Source organism: Daucus carota, chromosome 2 (genome assembly GCF_001625215.2).
Source record: "Daucus carota subsp. sativus chromosome 2, DH1 v3.0, whole genome shotgun sequence".
Taxonomy (NCBI): Eukaryota; Viridiplantae; Streptophyta; class Magnoliopsida; order Apiales; family Apiaceae; genus Daucus; species Daucus carota.
Genome location: NC_030382.2, coordinates 25203815 through 25225546, shown reverse-complemented (window position 1 = coordinate 25225546; position 21732 = coordinate 25203815). Strand labels below are relative to the sequence as shown.

Genomic DNA, 21732 nt, shown 5'->3' with positions numbered 1-21732 from the left:
TTAAATTCAATTAAAAAAGAAAGAAGAAGTCATGTTTGGTTAGAAAAAGCGAAATAATAAGAAAGCTGGATATCTTTTACTTAGAAAAATTTCAATAGTTTTTTCAAAAAAAAAATGAAAAATTTCAATAGTCAATTATTTATATTTATAATTTTTTAAAATAAATAAAACGGTTTAATTAATGATGTAAACGAGGCAATAATGAAATATTTGAAGGGTCCTGTTCCCTGACAATTGATTGTCAGGGAACATTTACCCAACACACTGTGTCCCAGCCGTTGGATCGACGATCCAATGGCTGAGACAAAAGGAAAAGTTTTTAGGTATCCGCGGTAAATAACCGCGGACACTATGTCTTTCCATGTGTTTTTACGCGGACAGGGGTATCCGCGGTTAATAACAGCGGACAACACAGACACATGTATGAACTGTCAAAACCCTAGGTCTCTCCTTCTCCATAAAAATGAAATTATACTCTTCTTTTTAAATTTATGGATTTAGATGATTATTATGATTAAACTAATTTTGTTTTGAATAAATAACAATTAACTTTATTTTATATTGTATGTTTAGAATTTTTTGTTTATATATTTTTAATAGTTAGTCGATTATTATTAAAATTATCATTATTACCTATACATTCTAATATTAGTATTTTATTATAAATTTAATACTAATATTAAATTTAATATCATTATTACCTATACATTCTAATATTAAATTTATAATAAAATACTAATATTAGAATGTATAGGTAATATAAGTATTTTATTATAAATTTAATACTAATATTAAATTTAATACTAATATTAAATTTAATACTAATATTTAATTTAATACTAATACTAATAAATTTTATTATCATTATTACCTATACATTCTAATATTAGTATTTTATTATAAATTTAATATTAGAATGTATAGGTAATAATGATATTAAATTTAATATTAGTATTAAATTTATAATAAAATACTAATATTAGTATGTATAGGTAATAATGATAATTTTAATAATAATCGATTAACTATTAAAAATATATAAACAAAAAATTCTAAACATACAATATAAAATAAAGATAATTGTTATTTATTCAAAACAAAATTAGTTTAATCATAATAATCATCTAAATCCATAAATTTAAAAAAAAGAGTATAATTTCATTTTTATGGAGAAGGAGAGACCTAGGGTTTTGACAGTTCATACATGTGTCTGTGTTGTCCGCTGTTATTAAGTGTTGTCCGCTGTTATTAACCGCGGATACCCTGTGTGTCCGCGTAAAAACACATGGAAAGACCTGGTGTCCGCGGTTATTTACCGCGAATACCTAAAATATTTTCCTTTTGTCCCAGCCGTTGGATCATCGATCCAACGTGGAAAAGCTGGTTAAGAGGTCATTATCAATACAATTTATCTATATATGAATGGTTTTTTGTAAGAAACATATTACTGGATTTTTTACAGAGTTGCAACTATCCAGTGCAAAGAATAAAGTTCTTACAAGTAAATACTCAATACCCAAGTAGGCTTATACAAAGTTGATCGCGATATGATCAAGTGCTTTATGGGTTGTCTCATACCTTACGATTGATGTTGACACTGTGTTGGGTAAATGTTGCCTGACAATAAATTGTCAGGGAACAGGACCCTACATACAATACTCTATACACATGAATTATCAGACAGGAGTATCAATCTATCCATAATCTAGTACTTCTGTCGGCTGCTGTCTATATAAAACCTGAATTTCCCGCCAAATCTTCACTGCATTTATAGTTCTTAAAATGCTATCAATCTGCACAACCTTGCCACAATTACTTACGCCATCAATATATATTTACAAGAAACAACCAAACAAACACAAAAATGAATCACCCTTTTGTAAACCCATAAAAAAGATCTCACCTTTATCAAGAACCAAGAACAATTGTACCAGAATATATGCCACATTGTCACTTTCAAGAACCAAGAATCATCAAGATTTTGATTGGAATGTTGAAATTATCAAGGCCTGTGAAATGGGTGATCTGAAAGAGGCCATGAGATTGTTTTCCCAGCCTGAAAAATCGAGTCTTGATTCGAAGACTTGTGGTGCCATCTTGCAGCTTTGTGCTGAGTTTAAGGCCTTGAGTGATGGGAAAAAAGTTCATGACTTTGTGTGTGGAAATGGGGGTGAAATTGACGAGTTTGTGTGTGCAAAGCTTGTGTTTATGTATGTGAATTGTGGGGATTTGGAGGAAGGGAGGAGGGTTTTTGATACAATTGAGAATGAGAAGGTGTTTTTGTGGAATTTGTTGATTAGTGAGTATGCTAAGATTGGGAAGTATGAAGAAAGTGTGGGCTTGTTTATGAGAATGAGGCATTTGGGTGTTGAGGCTGATGTTTATACTTTAACGTGTGTTTTGAAGTGTTATGGAACTTTGGGGAGAGTAGTGGAAGGGGAAAGGGTTCATGGGTATTTGCTGAAAATAGGGTTCGGTTCGAATAATAGTGTTGTGAATTCTTTGATTGGGTTTTATTTTAGGTGTGAGCGGCCGGACAGTGCATGTAAGCTATTTGATATATTGACTGATCGAGATAAGATAACATGGAATTCTATGATAAGTGGTTATGTGGCCAATGGTTGTGCAAGGAAGGCACTGATGGTTTTTGTGGAGATGTTAAGTGAGAGTGTTAGTGTTGAGTTGGCTGTAATGGTTAATGTACTTGTAGCTATCGGTAGTCTTGAGAGACTTGATCTCGCTAGAGCAGTTCATGGCTATGGTATTAAAGGAAGTTTGTTTAGCGAAACTAATTTTGCTAATACTTTACTTGATGTTTATTCAAAGTGTGGAGATATGGATGGGTCAATTAAGATTTTTCGGAACATGGGTCAAAAAAATGTTGTGACATATACGGCTTTGATGGGTAGCTATGCTCGAGGCAGTCTCTTCATTGAGGCAATAAAGTTGTTTGATGATATGAAAAGGGATGGTATTAAGCCGGATGTTTTTACTGCAACTAGCATTCTTCATGCTTGTGCTTGTAATGGTTCACTAGAGATAGGAAAGGACGTGCATAGATATATTAGGGAGTCAAATATGCAGTTGACTTTGTTTGCTTCTAATGCTCTTATAGACATGTATGCAAAATGCGGAAGCATGGAAGATGCTCTCACTGTTTTTTCTGAGATGCCAAGGACGGACATTGTCTCATGGAATACCATGATTGGAGGCTACTCGAAAAACAGGCTTCCCAATGAAGCACTCGATTTGTTTGTTAAGATGCAAAAAGATTTGAAGCCGGATAATGTTACTATCAGTTGTGTCCTTCCATCTTGTGGCAGCCTATCAGCTCTAGACAGAGGTCGAGAAATACATTCTTTCGTTTTAAAAAACGGGCTGTCTTCAGATCAGTTTGTTATGAATGCACTTCTGGATATGTATGTGAAATGTGGTGCACTAGTTCTTGCAAGATCACTTTTTAGTATTATGCCTGATAAAAATCTGGTCTCATGGACAGTAATGATAGCTGGGTATGGTATGCATGGATTTGGAAGGGAAGCTGTCTCTACCTTTTCTGAGATGAGGCGTGCTGGTATAAAGCCTGATAGTGCTTCTTTTATATCTATCCTCTATTCTTGCAGTCACTCAGGATTACTTGATGAAGGTTGGAGTCTTTTTAACATTATGCGAAATGACTGCAAGATAGAGCCCACATTGGAGCACTATACTTGTATGGTGGATTTACTTTCCCGTGCTGGAAAACTAGCCAAGGCTTATAGTTTTATTAAAAATATGCCAATTAATCCAGATTGCTTTATCTGGGGTGTTTTGCTTCGTGGTTGCAGAATTCACCATGATCTGAAACTGGTAGAGAAGGTTGCGGAACATATTTTTGAGCTGGAACCAGAAAACACAGAGTATTATGTTCTTCTTGCAAATAGTTATGCAGAGGCAGAACAGTGGGAAGAAGTAAAGAAGTTAAGGCAAAAGATTGGTCTTGATGGCCTGAAAAAGGAGCGAGAGTGTAGTTGGATAGAACTGAAGGGCAAAGTCCATATCTTTGTGGCAGGAGACAATGGACACCCACTGGCGAAGAATATAAATATTTTGCTGAAGAAGTTGCAGGAGAACATGAAACAACAAGGTAAGTCACTGAATATGAGGTATGCTTTGATCAATGCTGATGAGATGCAAAAAGAAGAGGCTCACTGCAGGCACAGTGAGAAGTTGGCTATGGCTTTTGGTATATTAAGCTCGTCACCAGGTAAAATCATAAGAATTACCAAAAATCTCCGAGTATGCAGTGACTGTCATGAGATGGCCAAATACATTTCAAAGGTGATTGGCAGAGAAATTATTGTGAGAGATTCATATCGCTTTCACCATTTCAAAGAGGGTTGCTGCTCCTGCAGAGGTTAGCAGTGAATTGGCACCTGTTTGGAGGTATGTAAATTTCAGTAGAATTAATTTTTGTTTTGTCTCTCCTTTAGAGAATCGGTTTGCAGTTTGTAGAATTACTTGCAGTCAGAGGTAATTATATAATCTATATCTTAGCTTACAGACTTGCAGTAATTAACTCATTGAATGAAACATAAGAAAAAATAGTAATTTTTTTATCATCTTCATTACATGCATATCATAAAATAAAATATTATGTGAAGAGGATGGAGAGTTCAAAAAGAATAACTTCCCATTAACATTCCCGTCTTAAATTCTTTATTTGCTGGCTATCAAGCAATATTATCTAATAAAAAGTATAAATAAAACTAAAACTTTCATGAACACTTTTTGGAGAGCATAACCAATGCAAGAATAAGAAAAATACCGCATGAAAGGATCAATGCCAGAGCAAAAACCACGTGTCTAGGATGCCTATGGTCATGCGGCTTCAACCCTTTATCATCTTTATCGTCACAATCACAATCACTTTCTTTAACTGAATATATCGCCATTGGTTTGGCAATTGGCAGTCCATGTCTGTCACAAGGAGAAATCCCAAGTTTCATGTCTTGAGAAAATGTTGTGCGATTATAGCAAAGATCATTATTCCAGCCTATTCTGAAAACAACCAATCTGCTAATAAAAGACTCCTTAAATGGCAGCACGCCACGGAATTTATTGTTTTCAAGATTCAAGAACTTTAGATTCTTGATATCTGAAATGAATTGTGGGACTGTCCCATTGAGTTGATTTGAGCTGAGATCGAGGTGTACAAGTTCATGCATCTCTGATATAGAACTCGGGATAGGCCCAGTTAGGGAGTTAGATGCCAATGACAAGTTTTGGAGATACAACAAGTTCCCTATGGAAGTGGGTATTGTACCTACGAGATTTTTGCCTGAGAAATCAATGGAAGTGAGATAGGAAGGCCAGTTTTGTGGTTGAAATTCGGGGAGATTTGTTTGGGATATGGTGACAGAATGTTGAAATTTCACGGCACCAAGGTCTGTTGTTGTGGCAGTGGTTGAGAGCGGAGAGAGGGCGGCAGAGAGGAGAAAGGCAATAAGAATGCCATAGATAAATGGTGGTTCCATATCTTCCTTTATGTTAAAATAATGATAAATTATGATATTAGTAGTAAAAAACTGTATGCCTGTACTTTTACATCTTTATAGAGAATGCAGGTTTTCCTTCTATGGAATTAAAAACCTTTAAAGTATCGTAATTAGCAAGCCTGAATGAACATAAAATATGCTTTGATGTAAGTTTAAGCTTAGTGTGCTTCACCTTTAGTATAAACAATGTGCTACACAACAGAGGAATATATAGTAAGAATGGGAATGAAGGGAACTGTGTTTATATTCCTTTCTTTCAATCCCGTCTCTTAGGCTGGCCTTAGGAATTCGGGTGCCCTAGATAAATTTTAAAAATGATGCACCTATTTTTCAAGATGGTAAAGAAAAATTTACATACATTAAAATAAATATACAATGACATAATAAAAATACTGTTTTAAGATTAACAACACAATTAATTTTTTTTTTTTTTTTTTTTTGCTAAATTAAATTGGATATAAAAACACAAAGGATTACACATAGCAAGGGCATACCCCGCAAAGGAAACACCTAGACATTCAAACTAAAACTAGCTCCCAGAAACAAGAATCACTTGGGCATAAATGATTAAAATATAAAACTAATTAATGAGGGGTCCTGTAAAGCCTTCTTCTGAAATCCTACAGAAGTGTGTAACTTGCTACGCACAGCCTCTTGAATCATGTGAATAGTGTCAGTTGCCGAGTGGAATTTTCCAGGATTGTGGATACGTAAATTTCTTTCTCTCCAAATAAAATAAAACACAGCCGAGATAAAAAGGTTCACCACAGCAGTACGAGTTTTATCTAGGCTATTGACAGTGAATCTACCAGAACAGTAGTCACCCCAAGTAGAGCACAGAGCAGCAGGGCAAGCAGTCAACACAATTCTTGTAAATGCATTGAAGTATATAAATGCATAAATTTATCATTATATACTACATATGCATTGATTTTTTGGTGCCCCTTAGATAGTGATGATCTAAACGTTCGTCTTGGTCGCCTTATTCAAGGAGCGGCCCTTGTTTTGCATATGAAGCTATTGTTCTTCAGCGTATTCCTTTAGTTCCTTGCTGAGGTTTAACAAAATTCCGGGCCGAACTAAGATGGATTTCGTAATGTCATCCTTTCGCAATGTATTAAATTTGTAAAAATGGTATGAAGAAAATCACGCGAGATTACAACACTAGCCTTACGAGTTCTGTCTTCTTTTTTCAAAAAATATGCCAGTTTCTGTACTTGGTGATACATCTGCTGCTAATCTCTGTAAACTTGGTAATCTAGGACAATATCAGCAGGGAGCACCTTTTTTACACAAGCAATGTAATCAAAAATAGACAATAGAAATTCAAAGATCTGTCTCAAGAGTAAAGAAAAGAAACAATGCTGGAATTGCTTTTAAGTTCCTTTTCCTTAGCAGTCAATGGCAATGCAGGCTTGGGTGGAAGTCGAGTCGCCTTTACTTACGAAAGGATCAATCTTTACCCAGACAAGAGAGAAGACCGAAGCCAAAAGCACGGACCACAGAATAACGATAGTCGGAGTCCGGTTTTGGCGACCCATGAGACCTTTGAGGAATGGATAGAGATGAAGTATCACCCAAAATGCAAAAAAGACCTTCCCAAACAGAGGTCCCCAAGCTTCATACCCTTTATTTAGTGCATCCGAGAACCCGGCTACCACACCAACCAAGTTCACGACAAGGATGGTTGTGGGTGGGATTAGCACTGTTGTCCATTTGAATACGTAGAGATCTGCAAACTCTCCATCATCAGCTGCTTTGGAAGTGACAGTGAAGTTGGTATCGACGCCAGCTAACATTTTGAGAAATCCCTGGAAGACTGCAAATAAATGAGCTGAGACACCACCAATCACCCAAAACTGCTCGTTACGCCACAAAGCTTCAATGCTGACGCCACTCCACCGCAACTCAAGTACACTTGTTGCAATGATGGAAAAGAAGAGGCCAAGAAACCAGATGGTTGCTAGGTTGGATAGCTGGATGAAGGTACAAAGCAAAGTGTAATATAAGCATTCTTTATTTAACTGGTTCCGAAAAGTAAGTTTTTTTGGAATAAGATGATGAGTTGTAAGAATTACCGTTGGTATGATGAATTTTCCTGTGAGGAGACATATAGCAGGCAGCAAGCAGTAAGCCACAAGAGGGAGAGATGTAAAAGGGTAGACAATGGTGTTTATGTATGCGAGTCTTTGAAGCCATTTGAGGCGGCCTCCTCCAAATCCGTACCACAGCGGACAGTGTCTACTCAAGAAGATTTCAACAGATCCGAGGGCCCATCGGAGGACCTGGTGCAGCCGATCAGACAAGTTGATAGGTGCAGATCCTTTAAATGCAGGCCTTAAGGGCATGCAGTAGATTGATCTCCATCCGCGACAGTGCATTTTGAAGCCTGTCAGGATATCCTCAGTCACTGATCCGTATATCCATCCAATCTGAAATATAGCGAATATTTGATTAAATTTCAAACCCCGCCACTTAAAAGAGAGGATCACAAAGCCTTATTATGTCTACATTATTCTTAAGAATATAGCTAGGTCAGTATCAAAAGTGTATGTGCGAGGAGAAGAATCAAGTCTGGACCTCTTTTCCCCAGGCAGTCTTTTCTTCGTAGCCACAACTGATGACATGAATAGCTTCATTAATCATCGTTGCGGGGTTAGTAGAATCAGCCACCCCTCCATGCTCCATAAGTGTTGATTCGATGAAGACAGAAGACATACCAAAAGTCTTCTCGAAGCTCATTTGGGAGATGAGAAGTGACCTTTCATACTCGTCATAGTCTGCAGGAACGTAATTATTATTGCTTGTGAGTTAAACGAGTTACATGGTTTGAGTTAGAATGTATAGTATAATGACTTACTTTCAATCTCTCTAAGGTTGAAAATAGCAGCATTTAGATCTTCCCTTTTGGAATCACGTTGAACCTCAGAGAGTTGTTTCGAGGGTTTCTTTGGAAAGCAACAAGAACAACATGAGGAAGAGCCCTTGCGTAGAGCTGGTAAGGAAAGCGGTCCGTATCCATATAGTGCTTGTCTATTAAAAACACAACCTGTTCCCACATAAACTGGTCCTTGAATGCCATCCAGTCCTTTCATGTTAACCTGAAATTATATGTATGAGAAAGACTAAATACAGAACCAAGATTATGCTGATAGAGGGAAGAGTCAAGGAACTCACATCAAAGAAGACTGTATTGCGATTAGCATATCGATCACTGCGATCAATGCCATCAAACCTTTGAGGGAACTGCACATAGCACACGTCTCGACCTATTTGTGGATCCATAAGAAAACACATTGCCTCACGAACTGCCTTGCTATTGTTAACATAGTGATCACAATCAAGATTGAGAATATAGGGTGCATTTGTGAGAACTGCAGATACCCTCACCTGCACAAAGCAAGTTAACAGAAAGCCTTATTCAAACTTGTCCTTCTCACTAATGAACAATAATCTTGTGGTATATAGAATTACCAGGGCATTCTCAGCACCAGCCTTCTTGTGGTGTTGATATCCTGGTCTCTTCTCTCTCGAAACATAAACCAGACGAGGAAGTTCATTACCTTCTATATCATGTGTACCACTGTGACCTAGAAACACCTGAAAAGTTTGCATGATGTTCATGCGATCATTTCTTCCGTCTTAATTATGGATACAGATAAATTTCAATTCTATAAGGGGCTTTTTCTGATTTCTGTTGATGTTGGGGGGATACTGACAAGGGGGTCCTTATGAAGGGATATCGACAAAGGGCTCTTTTTGAAAATCTTAGTAATTCTTCCAAACAGATTATAATTTCATCATCGGTTCTTCAACTCGAAAACCATCTATGAATTACATTTATCTGAGCAATTTTAGAGAATCAGGAACAGGTACTATATAAGTGTAATTAACCTGAATCATGCCAGGATGATCGCGCGGGTTATTCCCTGGCCAAGGTGTTCCATCTTGCATTGTCCAACCCTCATCTGGAGTTTTCTGTGCTTTTGCTACTAAAGCATTCACTCGGACTTTGTACTCCTCGTAGTCCCTCTGTAAACCATTTATAGTGAACAATGAGGTTCCGGATTTTATATTCCCAGGATAAGTTTGCCAGTTAAAAATATTGAGAATATAATCGAGTATTGAGAAACATAAGTACTTGTTACTTGATGAAAGAAGCTAACCTTCATAGCTCTGCGTTCCTTCACAAAAGAAGGTTGTACTTTATCTTTTAGGTAGTCAATTTTCTGAGAGAAGTAAAACTCAGGTGCGCGTGGTTCAATCGCATATTTCTTGCAAAATGGAACCCACTTTCTTGCAAAGTCTGCAGTTTCAACAAGAGACTCGAAACTGAGCATTGCAGCACCATCATCAGAAACGTAGCAGGACACCTTGTCGACAGGATAGTCCACGGCAAGGATTGACAAAACGGTATTGGCAGTAATGAGCGGCGGTTCCTTCAAAGGATCAACTGTACTTACAAAGAAATCCACAGCAGCAAGCTCAGAAGGCTCACCCTCTCTTTCAAACCTGTCCATGGAAATAAGAATGATCTCCCGTAAAGTAAGCATCAACACATTATCCTCGAGTTACGTATACCATTTACATAGACTTAGAGCATCTTAGTTCTGTTAAATTGTTTTATGTTAGCAACTTGGGGAAATTAAGAGTAGCGATGGAATAAATACCTTGCAGATAATCTATCAATATATGTATCTCTGTTGATGGGAGACCATTTAGGGAATTGATCAAGCACCCAAGAAACAGCAAACCAAATCTCACAAATGACTGAGGTGAGCCACAGACCATAAGAGCTTTCGACCGGATTAGTAACTCTATAATGGAAGAAAAGGCCCAAAATGATCAGTCGCAAAATTATCACCATTCTGTATGGTGTAATCTGGCTCTTTGGAATAGGAACTATTCTCGACAGTGGCTGCAAGGCCTCATTCTGCCTGCAGTAAATATTTATTAGATATCTGCATAATAATTTATCCAAATAGTTTTTACTCAGGTTATTACTGTGAATTTTTTATGGAATATACTTACTGTTGTGTTTCTTCCATATGCTGCTCAGGTGGAATTTGAGCTTCTTTCGCAACTTTGGTTGCACCTTTTTTCTTCTTGTTTTTCTTCTCCTTCCAACTTTCCACTCTATTCTTCCATATCGGGTTGCCAGACTCATCAATGTATTCTTCAATGAAAAAAACAGTAAATAAGTTTACTAATTGCCAGACTCGAAAGAAAAGACGAGAGGGATATGTCTGTTCTTCAAATCCAAACTACTCACCACTGTCAACTGTTGACACAGTACTAATATTTCTATTGTGAAGTCCTGCCTCCTGCACCAAGAAAAATATATGTGAATTTTTGCCAGTGATGAGTGATGACTACAAGGTTGAAACTTTGTAAATACTTGAACAACATGGTTTCAGTAATCTAATTGATATTCATAGGTTAGTTGCAATTTGCGCAGAGATCATACCTGAGAAATATTAAGGTGCGTGGCCATTGTATTCTGGGTGACAGATTCTGTTTCTTCGACAGCCATTGTTGAAATTTCTGCACGGCCAATGACATACATAGCTTAGTGTGGAAACTCGAAAGATTTACAAAACTGCTTCAAAAGGACTTCTATCATCTTAATTCTGAGCAATAATCTGCTCCCTTGTGAGGGGACAGAGGCATTAGAAATTTAAAATACACTAAAAGTATCATTACTATCTTAACGTTTTAGGAGAACTGATAACTTATATTACACGCTTGACAAAGAAACTGCATATTGTTACACGGTATTTTGACAGTTAAAATGCCAAACCAGACAGTTGCAGTATTCTAACAGAAAAAGAGAGTAGAAAGTTAGGATACCGTCATAAGGAGCACCACATCTTGAGCAAGAACTGCGGCCATCTTTCAAATCATACTCGAAACACGACTTGCAAATCGGGTAACTACACTCATGACAAGCCACAAAGACTTCACCATTGTGATCCAAGCCAACTTGTTCACCACAAGTAATGCATGTGGGAACCCCAGAGTGCATCATCTTGGTTTGTGGGAGGCGGGAGGTGTGTGTTTGGATTTGGGCAGTGTAAGCATTTTGTAATGGTGAAGAGAGGTGGAGGGTGATGAAAGTTGATGGGTTGGTGTCACATTGCTTTTTCTTATATTTTGCTGCAGATTCAAGGAATGTTGTGGTTAAGCTTGGAGCATCCTGACTGACCAAACAACCAACCTTGATCTTGAAGGTTTTATAAAGTATTAACACATCACTAACAAAATAAAAGTATATTTACTCCATTTATATTCCACAAAATTCAGATGTGCATCTATTTAAAAGTTACTCCTTATGTACTTTGCACCCAATTTGAGACTCCTATAAAGTATAGTTTCATAAAAAAAATTTATTTTTTTGGATAAAATTTTGAACGTCAAACTTTTATTTAGGAATTTTTTGTTTTTTTTAAAATATTATGGAACTACAATTATAGGATCCTCAAAATGCGTGTTAAAAAGTAACGTAAAAAACTTGCTGAGACGGAGAGAATACATTTTACTGTGTTACCATTTGCTGTCAAATTAGAACATCTGCAAGGAAAGGCTAACTTCCATTATAAAGATGATGGTAGTTCCATTTTGATTTTACTTTTTGATTTTTTTTGTTAAATTAAAAAAAAACCCATACCAGAGATCCAAAAAAAACAGAAAGCTATTCATTGGCTAGTTAGCTCAAGTCTTTTTAGAATTCATCTACCATAACCCTGAAAGATTTTGATAATTAAACAATGGTTTTAAGGAAAAAAATCCAGTCATACATTTATAAAACAGAAGTGATAAGCTAATCATCCTGCCTAATGTTTTTATGAATTATACAAGGGCAATAATTTTTTATCTTTTAGAAAAACGAATCTCTTCAGCTTCAAAAGCACAATGGATATTCTAGATTAGCAATAATATTTCTTGTCTCCATCACAGGGTAAAATGCTACAGCCAGGCCCAGATCCTTCATGATCTCATGGTGGTACCTAACTGTCTGCAATGCCATATGCATTAGGCAGTTGGTGAGAACAACTTCATTCTTCAACTAGTCCAACAAAAAATGAAGCGATGAAGTAAACAGATGCCCAGAGAACTGACCTGCATTCAAGATACAATACCTGTGGAAATTTTCTAGCAGGGTATTCAACTAGGGAAGGGATGTATTGTCTTCATTCATGCAGACATAAAGTTCTCAGATCTACGATCACAATTACAGCGTTAGCCAAATTCATGAAAGCAGAAATATGGCATCTATTTGCAACTTGAGCTTGAGCCGGTAACCACCCGGATCAAATGAAACCTATCCTGAGTCGGTGAGACATGCACTTTTAGAGTTTTGATTTGATGGTAAACTGTACCCAACTATACATAATAAGAAAACACAGAGTACATGCAAATTACAGTGAGATGTAAGCAATCTATCCTAGCTTTTACCTCACAAGACCCATACATGAATAATAGACAATAATATAAGTCTTGATGCCAGAAATTGATGTCATCAGTTATGCTACGGGATCATTGAATCAAACAACTAAAATGATCATGCCAGTTCATTACTAAGTCTAGTAATAGTAAAAATACAAATACAAATGTGATGGCACTAGACTGGAACAATTAGTTAAATAAGTTTGTTTGCCATGTGTTGTGTAGGTGGAAATGCAATTTCAACTATATTACCAAACATTTCAAACATTCAGAAGGGCGGTTGCTTCGAGTTCATTTTACTTTCCAAATCACTAACCAAGGGGTAGCTTCTTTCATCTTCTACATTGACAGGCGCTCCCAGGATATAGCTAGCCCTTGTTACTTTCCAAATCACTGACAACATGGAATGTCCAGTTCATTAAACCGTTTCAATTGGCAAAGATTTGTTAATTTTTGTATGGGCCTACATCCAGATGCACAAATCCATTCCAGATAAGGGGGAAGCTCTGGAATGGACAGCAGGTTCTCACAACCATGGATATTAATAGACGTCATACAAGTGAGCTCTTCCAAGCCTTAAATCTCTGTCAAACCACTACAATATGAAAGGTCCAACGTTTTCAACTGTGTCAAATTGGCCAAGTCTGGTAATCTTCCTATACAATCATTATTGATTTCAAATTAGGAGCCAGTTCTGGAATGGACAGCAGATCTCCACAGTATCAATAGCAAGATCTACCAAATACATGAGTTCCCCCAAGCCTTGAATTTCTATCAAAGCACTAAAACAACTGAACACCAATCCTTAACGTGTTTTGAATGAAATAGATTTGGTAATAATTTGCAAAGACGGACACTATTCTGCCAGTAACTCCAACAGATGTGGAGGAAGTTCTGCAATGGTCAATATGTCACAACAGCCACTAAAATCAAGATATTCTAACTTTGAGAGCTGACCAATATCAGGAAGGTTTTTTTAGCAGAGTAGCCTTCTGTACATTAAGCTTCCTTAAGCATGTAATCATCCCCAGTTGACCCTGCAATTCTACTAGATTTTCAGAAAACTGATATCTAGAATTTCCAGTGATTTTAGGTTGCAAATGCTGTCGGGAAGAGTTTCAAGGTTCCTGTTTTTACTAAAATTCAACACAACAAGATTACTGAGACGTCCCAATTCTGTAGGCAATGCTTGCAGTTCATCCTTAAGAGAAAGAACTTCCGGGTGCCCTCCATCTACAAATGCTGTCGAGAAGACTTCTTAGATTACAAGGAAACCTCATGTTCATTGATACAAGCCTGATTAAACTTCCAATCAATATATGCACCTCCTCCAAACTTTCACAGAATCAAAACTCAAAGTTCCAAGAGAGGCATATTAGTGAAGTCTGATCTTATGGTTAAATATGGAGACTCCAACATGTTTCGAGTCTTTATATTTTTGAACACCTGGGATACGTGTAAAATTAATTGCAGATTGGAGAAATTCAATTAGATTTTGTATATAAATTATAATATGTATATATAGGAAACTCACGGGCAGTACCTACCATGTTTAGCTCCCATTTTTTCTCATTTTGCTCCTAGGCAACTCAAGTAGAATAGGATTTGTGGGGTAAAATTCATAAGGAAAAGAATTTTCAGTTTCTTACGGCAGATGAATCCCAAGAATTTTTTGCAACTCTAGACACGAAGACAACGTGTGCTTGAGCGTGTTCAATTATATAAAAATAAAAACAAATATCATAATTTCATAAAATGCAGCATGTCTGAGCCCTTAAGTGGTTTTATGTGAAAAACTGTTGAAGATGCAATATTTAATGTCAGGATCTTTTTATTATAATCACTCAGTTACATTTTAGAGATATCAAAATTACATACTCTACTTTATCTACCTAAGTGTTGTACAGATGAAATGAAAATGCATGTTAAACCATATACATTAATATATTTTGGCTACCTGTTGGTTGTTGCCGTAGGTAGAAACAACTCACTAGCTTCAACGAAATACAGCACTATCAAGTTCACCCTCCAGATATTTTTAACCGTTTATAACGGTAGTTATTTTCTTCTTCTACATCAACAGTGTCGCTGTAATCCGTGCTGACCATCGTAAAATCCGTTTTGTATAGTAGATGCATGCCGTGAATCATTTCTACCTTTGATTCTATTTCAATTCTACTAATAGCATCTCTGATTGACAAGATTGATCTTGGTACTATTAGCATCAATGAATCACTGTCATTCTGAGCATATGTACGGTTGCACCACACATAATCGCTTGTGGCATTCTTGATGAAATAATCAATTTTAAATGTACCCGCACATTCAAAGCAAAAGATCATAGCTAATAAATAATCTGATGCATCAGGAGGCAAATCGAATGACATTTTCTTAACCGAACCACTTGATTGACTAATCCAGTCCGGATACTCTGCTAATGAAATCTTGATATCCATTATATGCCCAAAACCAGAAAATATCTGTTGCAAAATATGAACAGACTTAAATCATATCATTTTAACTGCAAAAGATAGCACATTATTATTTCTTATTATTCATAAGATATTGAGATCAAACCTGAAAGAAATGCTCTGTCAAAGTGTATGCCAGAAGAGAAGAGCTGCAACCTCTCAGTATGAGTATCATTAAAGAGGTGAGTTCCTCCAAGCCTAGTATCTCTGTCAAACTACTACATTTGCTGAGGTTCAATGTAATCAACTGTTTCAAATTGGATAGATTCGGTAATTTTACTAAAGACGTACAATCTATTGCATCTATCCGTTTCAGATTAGGGGGAAGTTCTTCAATGGACAACAAATGACGACAACCACAAAGATCAAGTTCTGTTAACATTGAAAGCTGACTAATATCAGGAATCATTTTTAACTGGCTAACGTTACTTGCACGTAGCTGCCTTAAGCCTGTAATCTTCCCCAGTCGATCAGGCAATTCTACTATCTTCTCACAAAAACGGACATCTAGAAGTTCCAGTGATCTCAGGTTGCAAATGCTCTCTGGAAGAGTTTCAAGATTCTCGTTGTACGATAATCTCAGCTCGACAAGATTGCTTAAAACTCCAATCGAATCCGGTATTTTTGAAACAGTTAGTCCCCAGGCATTCAGCACCTCTAGAGATTCAATGTACCCTAGTTCTGTAGGCAATACTTCTAGACTACTGCAACCAGCTATAGTCAAAGCCTCCAATGCTCTCAAGCTACATATACTGTTTGGAAGACTTTTTAGCTTTAAGCAATTTCGCAAATCCAAGCCAACAAGACTTACCAAACATCCAATGGATATGTGGACCTCTTCCAAATTACTACAACCCTCAAGATTTAAGGTTTTAAGACATGGTAATGTGGTGAAGTCGGGTGTAGTGATTAAATTTGGAGAGTTTGACAAGTTTAAGGTCTTTAACTTGTCAAAAACTCGTGGAACCTGTAAAAATGAGTGACATTGGGAGAGAACATATCAGCCATTTTTATACAAATTATTATATATAAAAGATAGGTACTCAGAAACTCAGAATACATACCATGTTTAGCTCCCACATCATTCTCATATTACTACGAGGCATCTCAAGGATAACTAGTTTTCCTGGGTAAAAATCGGAAGGTAAACATTTCAGAGGACAACATTCCCAATGAAGCCACCTCAAATCTTCAAATGTTTGTTTAAAGCTTCCAGTGAGATTCACGTTGTTGAGGTACAGAAATCTTAATTTACTCATCCTTTTGAATGATTTTGTTTTGACTGTTACTTCCTCAACTTCATTGCCGTAGATAAAGTTGTTAGAGATGATACCTTGAATTGCTTTAGTCCCCTAATAGATAGGTCATGAAGAAATTTTGATGAGCAAACTAAATAAATAAAAAAAATTATTAGAAAAAAAAAGAGTGATACAGGGTTAGTTATCTGCCTAATCTTCTTTAGCACATATTTGATCTTAGGAGCAAATTTACATACATATATATAGTAGGATTAAGTATATAGAGTCAGGTTCAAGGGAAAACCACAAAATTGTGAGAACCATGAGAGCCAGAGAGGTTCTTCACTTTCTTTGTATACTGGTTCTTAAATTTGTGTTCTGTAGAAACTTTGGTTCTAACAGTTCTCACGCTTTTTGTGGATCTCATTTGTACCAAAGCTTTCATAGTGATAGTACCTTGTAATTTTTCAACACAGTGTCTATATCTTCTGATACCCACAATCTACTATGTTTTCCAGGCTCGTCAGGAGAGTTGTTGCGTGCAATTTCTCTGCCCATATCACGAAGCAGATCATGCATCCCCAAAATCCCAAACTCATCAATTGTTATGAGACATCTTTTCTTTAGAATGTCTATATTACGATTGACATACGTGTAACAAGTTTCCATTATTTTAACAACCTCTTCTTTCTCCCGTCCAATGTAAAAACAAGCAACATCTAGGAAAATATTCTGCAACATAGGATCAACTGATTTCAAAGCGTCAAAGCTGACCACAAGTTTTTTCTCAATATTATCAATGGGAGCACAATTCAGTCTGTCGATGAACCATCTCCAATCTTCCTCAGGTTTGTTAAACATGTTTGAGCCAAAAACCTCAAGAGCTAATGGAAGCCCTCCAGCACGTTTTAGAATAACTTCAGACAATTCCTTGAAATTGTCGGATACTTTATAATTTCCAAATGCATGCTGAGCAAAAAGTTGACGTGACTGATCATCATCCAGTTCATTCACCTTGTATTTGGCTTGCACTTTCATCGAATCCAACAGATCTTCATTTCTTGTTGTTATTATGGTTATGCTCCCTGGAGAAAATGATCCTTCCAAAGCTTCCAGCGGTTTTGGGTCATCTAAATCATCAATAACAAGTAGGACCCTTTTTGAACAAATTCTAGCTCTTATCAACTCAATTCCTTGGTCAACATTTCCAATGTTAATGTTGTTCAGTTTAAGAACATCAGCAATAAGTTGCTTTTGTAAACATACTAGGCCATGTTCTGTTCTTGAAGCCTCCCTAATGTTTGCTAAGAAGCAGCTGCCCTCAAATTGTTGATAGTTTTGGTTGTACACAGCTTTAGCAAGAGTCGTTTTTCCAACTCCACCCATACCATGTATGCCAATCCTAATGACACCTTCGCTTTCTATAAGTGTTGATATGGCTTTGACACGAGAAACCAACCCAACTGGATATCTGGCAACATCCAAAGTTATAGGATTGATTGCAAGTAAAACCCTATCAACAACTTCATCGACAATATCAGCTTGAGACCTGTAATGCAACTTTTTTTAATAAGAGAACGTATATGAGCAATATTTATTAAAGGGTTATGCAGATTGCAGAATTTTAATAAGGAAGGTGGTTTGTTGCTGTCAGATGACAACATACATAGTACTAACGTGATAATGTCACACATTATATTTTATAGCTGGACACCTTACATGAGAATTATATCGTGACATATGAATCAATTATAAGGATCAGTACTGGAATCTTAATAAAAGCTGCTCTTAAAGCACACTGTCAAGTTTCCAGTTCTGTTCAAGTGAAGGAAACAAATACATAATATAACATAAATCATTCTCTACCAACAAGGAACTATCCTGGTTATTTTTAAGGGAAGGTATCGCATACTTTATATATTTATTTAATATATAAGGTGAACCTTGGTAGAATTTCCACTTGTTCCTAACTGAATCTCGCCTCAGACTATATATTAACTTAATTACTTCAACTTGCCTGTTTTCAGATATATGGTATCCAGAAAAGTCAGCAACTTCGTTAAGTGTAAGGCACCATACGTTTACTTTCTCAGCATCATGACGACTTTGATGTTTTTCAAAAGTTTCTCTAAAATTCTCAATTTGGTATCGGACAGCGGATGGATCAATGTTGTAGAACACAGGAATAACTAATCTTTTCATTCGTTTGTAACAATCGAGGATCTCTACAAGCTCTTCAAGGCACCAAGATGAACTAGCATAGTTTTCTGAGAGGACAACAATGTAGGTCTTAGATTCCTGGATAGCCTGAGGCAATGCACGGGAGATTACTTCTCCGCTGCGTAGCTCAGGATCATCCCTAAATGTTCGAATGCCAGTGCGTTGCAAGGCTTTGTATAGATGATCAGTAAACGTATACCTTGTATCTTTACCTCTGAAACTCAAGAAAACGTCCCATAGAGTAGGAGGTGAAGTCGGAGCAGAGGAGGATGTGGTTTGGTTATAACTTGTGGAAGCCATGAATTCAAATGAGAAGATCTGCAACAACAACTGATAAAATTAATAACTAAAAGATGAAGGATTATACAAAAGATTTGGCGATACCTACAAGGCTAACATATTATAGTCCAGTAAAGCCAAGAATGTGACAGTAACAATCTTTGTTTATACAAGGTTTTGTACCAGCCTTCCTGTCCTAATAACATCTGTGCAAATACTAGAAAACAATCTTTATATTAGTATAACAGGTTAATTTATCATTCAATTCGACTCCTGTGATTCAGACAAATGCATGTCGCCTTCAGATCTGAGTCACCCCCAGTTCAGCATCATCTTCAAAACTGCTCTAACAAATACATCTTAAACTGAGTCATTGTAACCAAACCGCTAAAAGATGATCAGCAAATGTATACATTGTGTTTTTTACCTCCGAAACTCAAGAAAGCGTTCCATAAATTAGGAGGAGATGGGGTCTGATTATAACTTGTCCAAGCCATGAATTAGAATATTGAGATCTGAAACAACCACGGTAAGATTGATAAGTCGAAGATGATTGATAATATAGTCAATATATTATAAAAAAAATATTGAATAATTGGATATCTGCAAAGGAAAAGCAGAAAAAGATGGACCAGGTAGAGGATGGAGATAAAATATAAGACAAGCACAGGCCGGATCAAGTTGCATTTTATGATATAACAATACTGATCAATCTTTGTTTATACTGAATCTTAATCCAGCCTTACTATCCTAATCACCTATTTGCAGATACTAGAAAACAATCTTCATATTAGTACAACTGAATCCGACCTCTTCATGCAGTTAAATGCTCGTTGCATTCAGATCAGAATCACCTCAATTTAGCCTTATCTCCCAACATACCTTCGAATACATAATGTTCTAAATACTATCTCTAGAAGCCCGCTTATATAATAATATATCTATAATTTGCATGAAATTTTAGAAATATAAAAGTCCGACACTTGAATACGTGTACCTGATTCCTAGCAACATAGCATACAGGTTAGAAACACAAACAACACAAGGTTAACAAAATCCGCTTTTTTCCATTCTATTGTTAATCCTTTTCTCTTTAATCATCTATAAGTGCTACAAAATCGGATATAATTTTGCTAAACAGACATACACTTGAGAGTCCTTAATGTTATTTCAGAGCCAATTGATAGGTTATATACTTATATCTGAACAGATAATTATATGATTAGCATATGAGGGCAAAATTCATCTACTGCAAATTTATCATATATTTACATTAATTGATTTCAATATATCTAAAAGATAACAATGTTCCCATGCCAGTCTTAACTTCGAGCCTGATCCAGAGCTTGAATTGAATACTTTTCTGAAAGCCTAATACAGAGTTCTCCACATGTTTTCTTTATGTCCTTGACGCAAGAAACATACTACAGCTCATGTTGATTTGGAGGACTAAGAAATCAGGGTCACTCACATGTAGGTCATCCGCTGGAGCTTCACCACCAAATCAAAAGAAATTGGCCAATAAGGTTAAAAGTATGAGTACCATGAGACATGCTTTTTCCGTCTTTGAGGCCAAATGGAAATCCATAGAATTTTTCCACACAAAATTGAAGGCACCGGTGATATCAGAGGATCATTTCTCCTAGAACATAATCAACATTACCAAGCCTTGTAATACTTATCAATTTATGATTACTATTAATGATTTATTAAAGCAGCAGGTGGAAATTCAACATAAAGAGAATTCTTCCAAAGTGATATCACTATTTATTAAAGCAGCACTGTGGAAATTCAACATAAAGAAGAATCCTTCCATAGTGATATCACTAAACACGGAAAAATCATCACTTTAGACATGTTATCAGATATATCCACTTTTTAATTTGAAAAATTAAAATGAAATTATAATAAAGTAGTACAATACACAGCTGGGACATTGTTGTGATATATTAATGACATAAAAGATATTTAGATGGAGTAAAACTTATTTATAACTACTCAATATCAACAAATTTACGTAATAAAAAAAATGTTTGGCTAGGATTGTATATTCTGAAACAACAAGATCAGCAAGAAAACTTTATTATAGATGCTGACCAATTTACCAATCAAGCCAGTCTACATATGCATATTGGACTTTCTGACAAAAGAGAGCATGGGTGGACCGATCGAAGAATGGAAACTGTATAGACATGAATTAACAGATTCGTACCAATGAAGATGAAAACTATAACGACTGGTAATATTTTCCAAACCGCCAAGAAATAGCTTCTATTTCCTAAATTCTGTATATAAGAAAAGAAAAGCTAAAAAAATGAGAAAGTTGTGGACTGACCATCCAGCTCCACCTAGTCAATCTTTAATATTTTTCTTTTCTTTATAAAATTTTAAATGTTATATTTTTATTTAGAAAAAGAAAATTTTAAAAATAAGTTATAAAACTATGTTCTATAAGAGTATTGAAGTGCGTGTCGAGCAATGAAAAAGAAACGTATAGAATTAAATGGGACAGAGCGAGTAATATTTTGCACATGACATCAA

The 21732-nt window shown here is 36.1% G+C and overlaps 4 protein-coding genes across 11 annotated transcripts; 1 reads left to right on the top strand and 3 right to left on the bottom strand.

The window, feature by feature from the left end:
• Positions 1-1420: 1420 nt before the first annotated feature.
• Positions 1421-13075, top strand: LOC108209274 (pentatricopeptide repeat-containing protein DOT4, chloroplastic). The gene is made up of 2 exons (XM_017380095.2): positions 1421-4425; positions 12495-13075. The coding sequence occupies exon 1, from the start codon at positions 1783-1785 to the stop codon at positions 4399-4401; it is 2619 nt and encodes an 872-aa protein (XP_017235584.1). The 5' UTR covers positions 1421-1782; the 3' UTR covers positions 4402-4425; positions 12495-13075.
• LOC108209275 (receptor-like protein 51) lies at positions 4758-5516 on the bottom strand. Its single transcript, XM_017380096.2, has one exon. The coding sequence runs from the start codon at positions 5514-5516 to the stop codon at positions 4758-4760; it is 759 nt and encodes a 252-aa protein (XP_017235585.1).
• LOC108209273 (cellulose synthase A catalytic subunit 8 [UDP-forming]) lies at positions 6625-11618 on the bottom strand. The gene is made up of 13 exons (XM_017380093.2): positions 11388-11618; positions 11005-11081; positions 10810-10861; positions 10569-10713; positions 10208-10474; positions 9704-10049; positions 9432-9569; positions 9012-9137; positions 8715-8927; positions 8398-8638; positions 8118-8317; positions 7616-7969; positions 6625-7513 (listed from the first exon to the last, which is right to left on the bottom strand). Exons 1-13 carry the CDS (start codon positions 11563-11565, stop codon positions 6929-6931), a joined length of 2922 nt encoding a protein of 973 aa, XP_017235582.1. The 5' UTR covers positions 11566-11618; the 3' UTR covers positions 6625-6928.
• A 468-nt stretch (positions 13076-13543) lies between the features above and the next one.
• LOC108207226 (disease resistance protein RUN1) lies at positions 13544-21463 on the bottom strand. Of its 8 annotated transcripts, none has more exons than XM_064087007.1 (7): positions 20663-21461; positions 19619-19706; positions 18710-19532; positions 17149-18241; positions 16519-16806; positions 15561-16421; positions 14783-15463 (listed from the first exon to the last, which is right to left on the bottom strand). In XM_064087007.1, the coding sequence occupies exons 3-7, from the start codon at positions 19210-19212 to the stop codon at positions 15005-15007; spliced, it is 3204 nt and encodes a 1067-aa protein (XP_063943077.1). In that variant the 5' UTR covers positions 19213-19532; positions 19619-19706; positions 20663-21461; the 3' UTR covers positions 14783-15004. The 8 variants fall into 8 exon arrangements, 7 of the variants coding, with proteins under 7 accessions (XP_063943077.1, XP_063943078.1, XP_063943072.1 ...); XM_064087008.1 differs by having other exon boundaries at positions 18710-18959; positions 19125-19230; positions 19301-21460; XR_010288711.1 differs by adding an exon at positions 13544-14429 and having other exon boundaries at positions 14941-15463; positions 18710-21463.
• Positions 21464-21732: the final 269 nt, after the last annotated feature.

Excerpts from the sequence above, each read along its gene's own strand:
- LOC108207226 (XM_064087002.1), bottom strand. The coding sequence starts at position 19,212 with ATGGCTTCCACAAGTTATAACCAAACCACATCCTCCTCTGCTCCGACT. Across the intron at positions 18,242-18,709 it reads TACCATATATCTGAAAACAG|GTCTCAAGCTGATATTGTCG; the intron begins GCAAGTTGAAGT and ends GTTGCATTACAG. Across the intron at positions 15,464-15,560 it reads TGACAGAGCATTTCTTTCAG|ATATTTTCTGGTTTTGGGCA; the intron begins GTTTGATCTCAA and ends ATTTTGCAACAG.
- LOC108209275 (XM_017380096.2), bottom strand. The coding sequence starts at position 5,516 with ATGGAACCACCATTTATCTATGGCATTCTTATTGCCTTTCTCCTCTCT.
- LOC108209274 (XM_017380095.2), top strand. The coding sequence starts at position 1,783 with ATGCTATCAATCTGCACAACCTTGCCACAATTACTTACGCCATCAATA.
- LOC108209273 (XM_017380093.2), bottom strand. The coding sequence starts at position 11,565 with ATGATGCACTCTGGGGTTCCCACATGCATTACTTGTGGTGAACAAGTT. Across the intron at positions 10,050-10,207 it reads ATTGATAGATTATCTGCAAG|GTTTGAAAGAGAGGGTGAGC; the intron begins GTATTTATTCCA and ends TTCCATGGACAG. Across the intron at positions 9,138-9,431 it reads ATCATCCTGGCATGATTCAG|GTGTTTCTAGGTCACAGTGG; the intron begins GTTAATTACACT and ends CAAACTTTTCAG.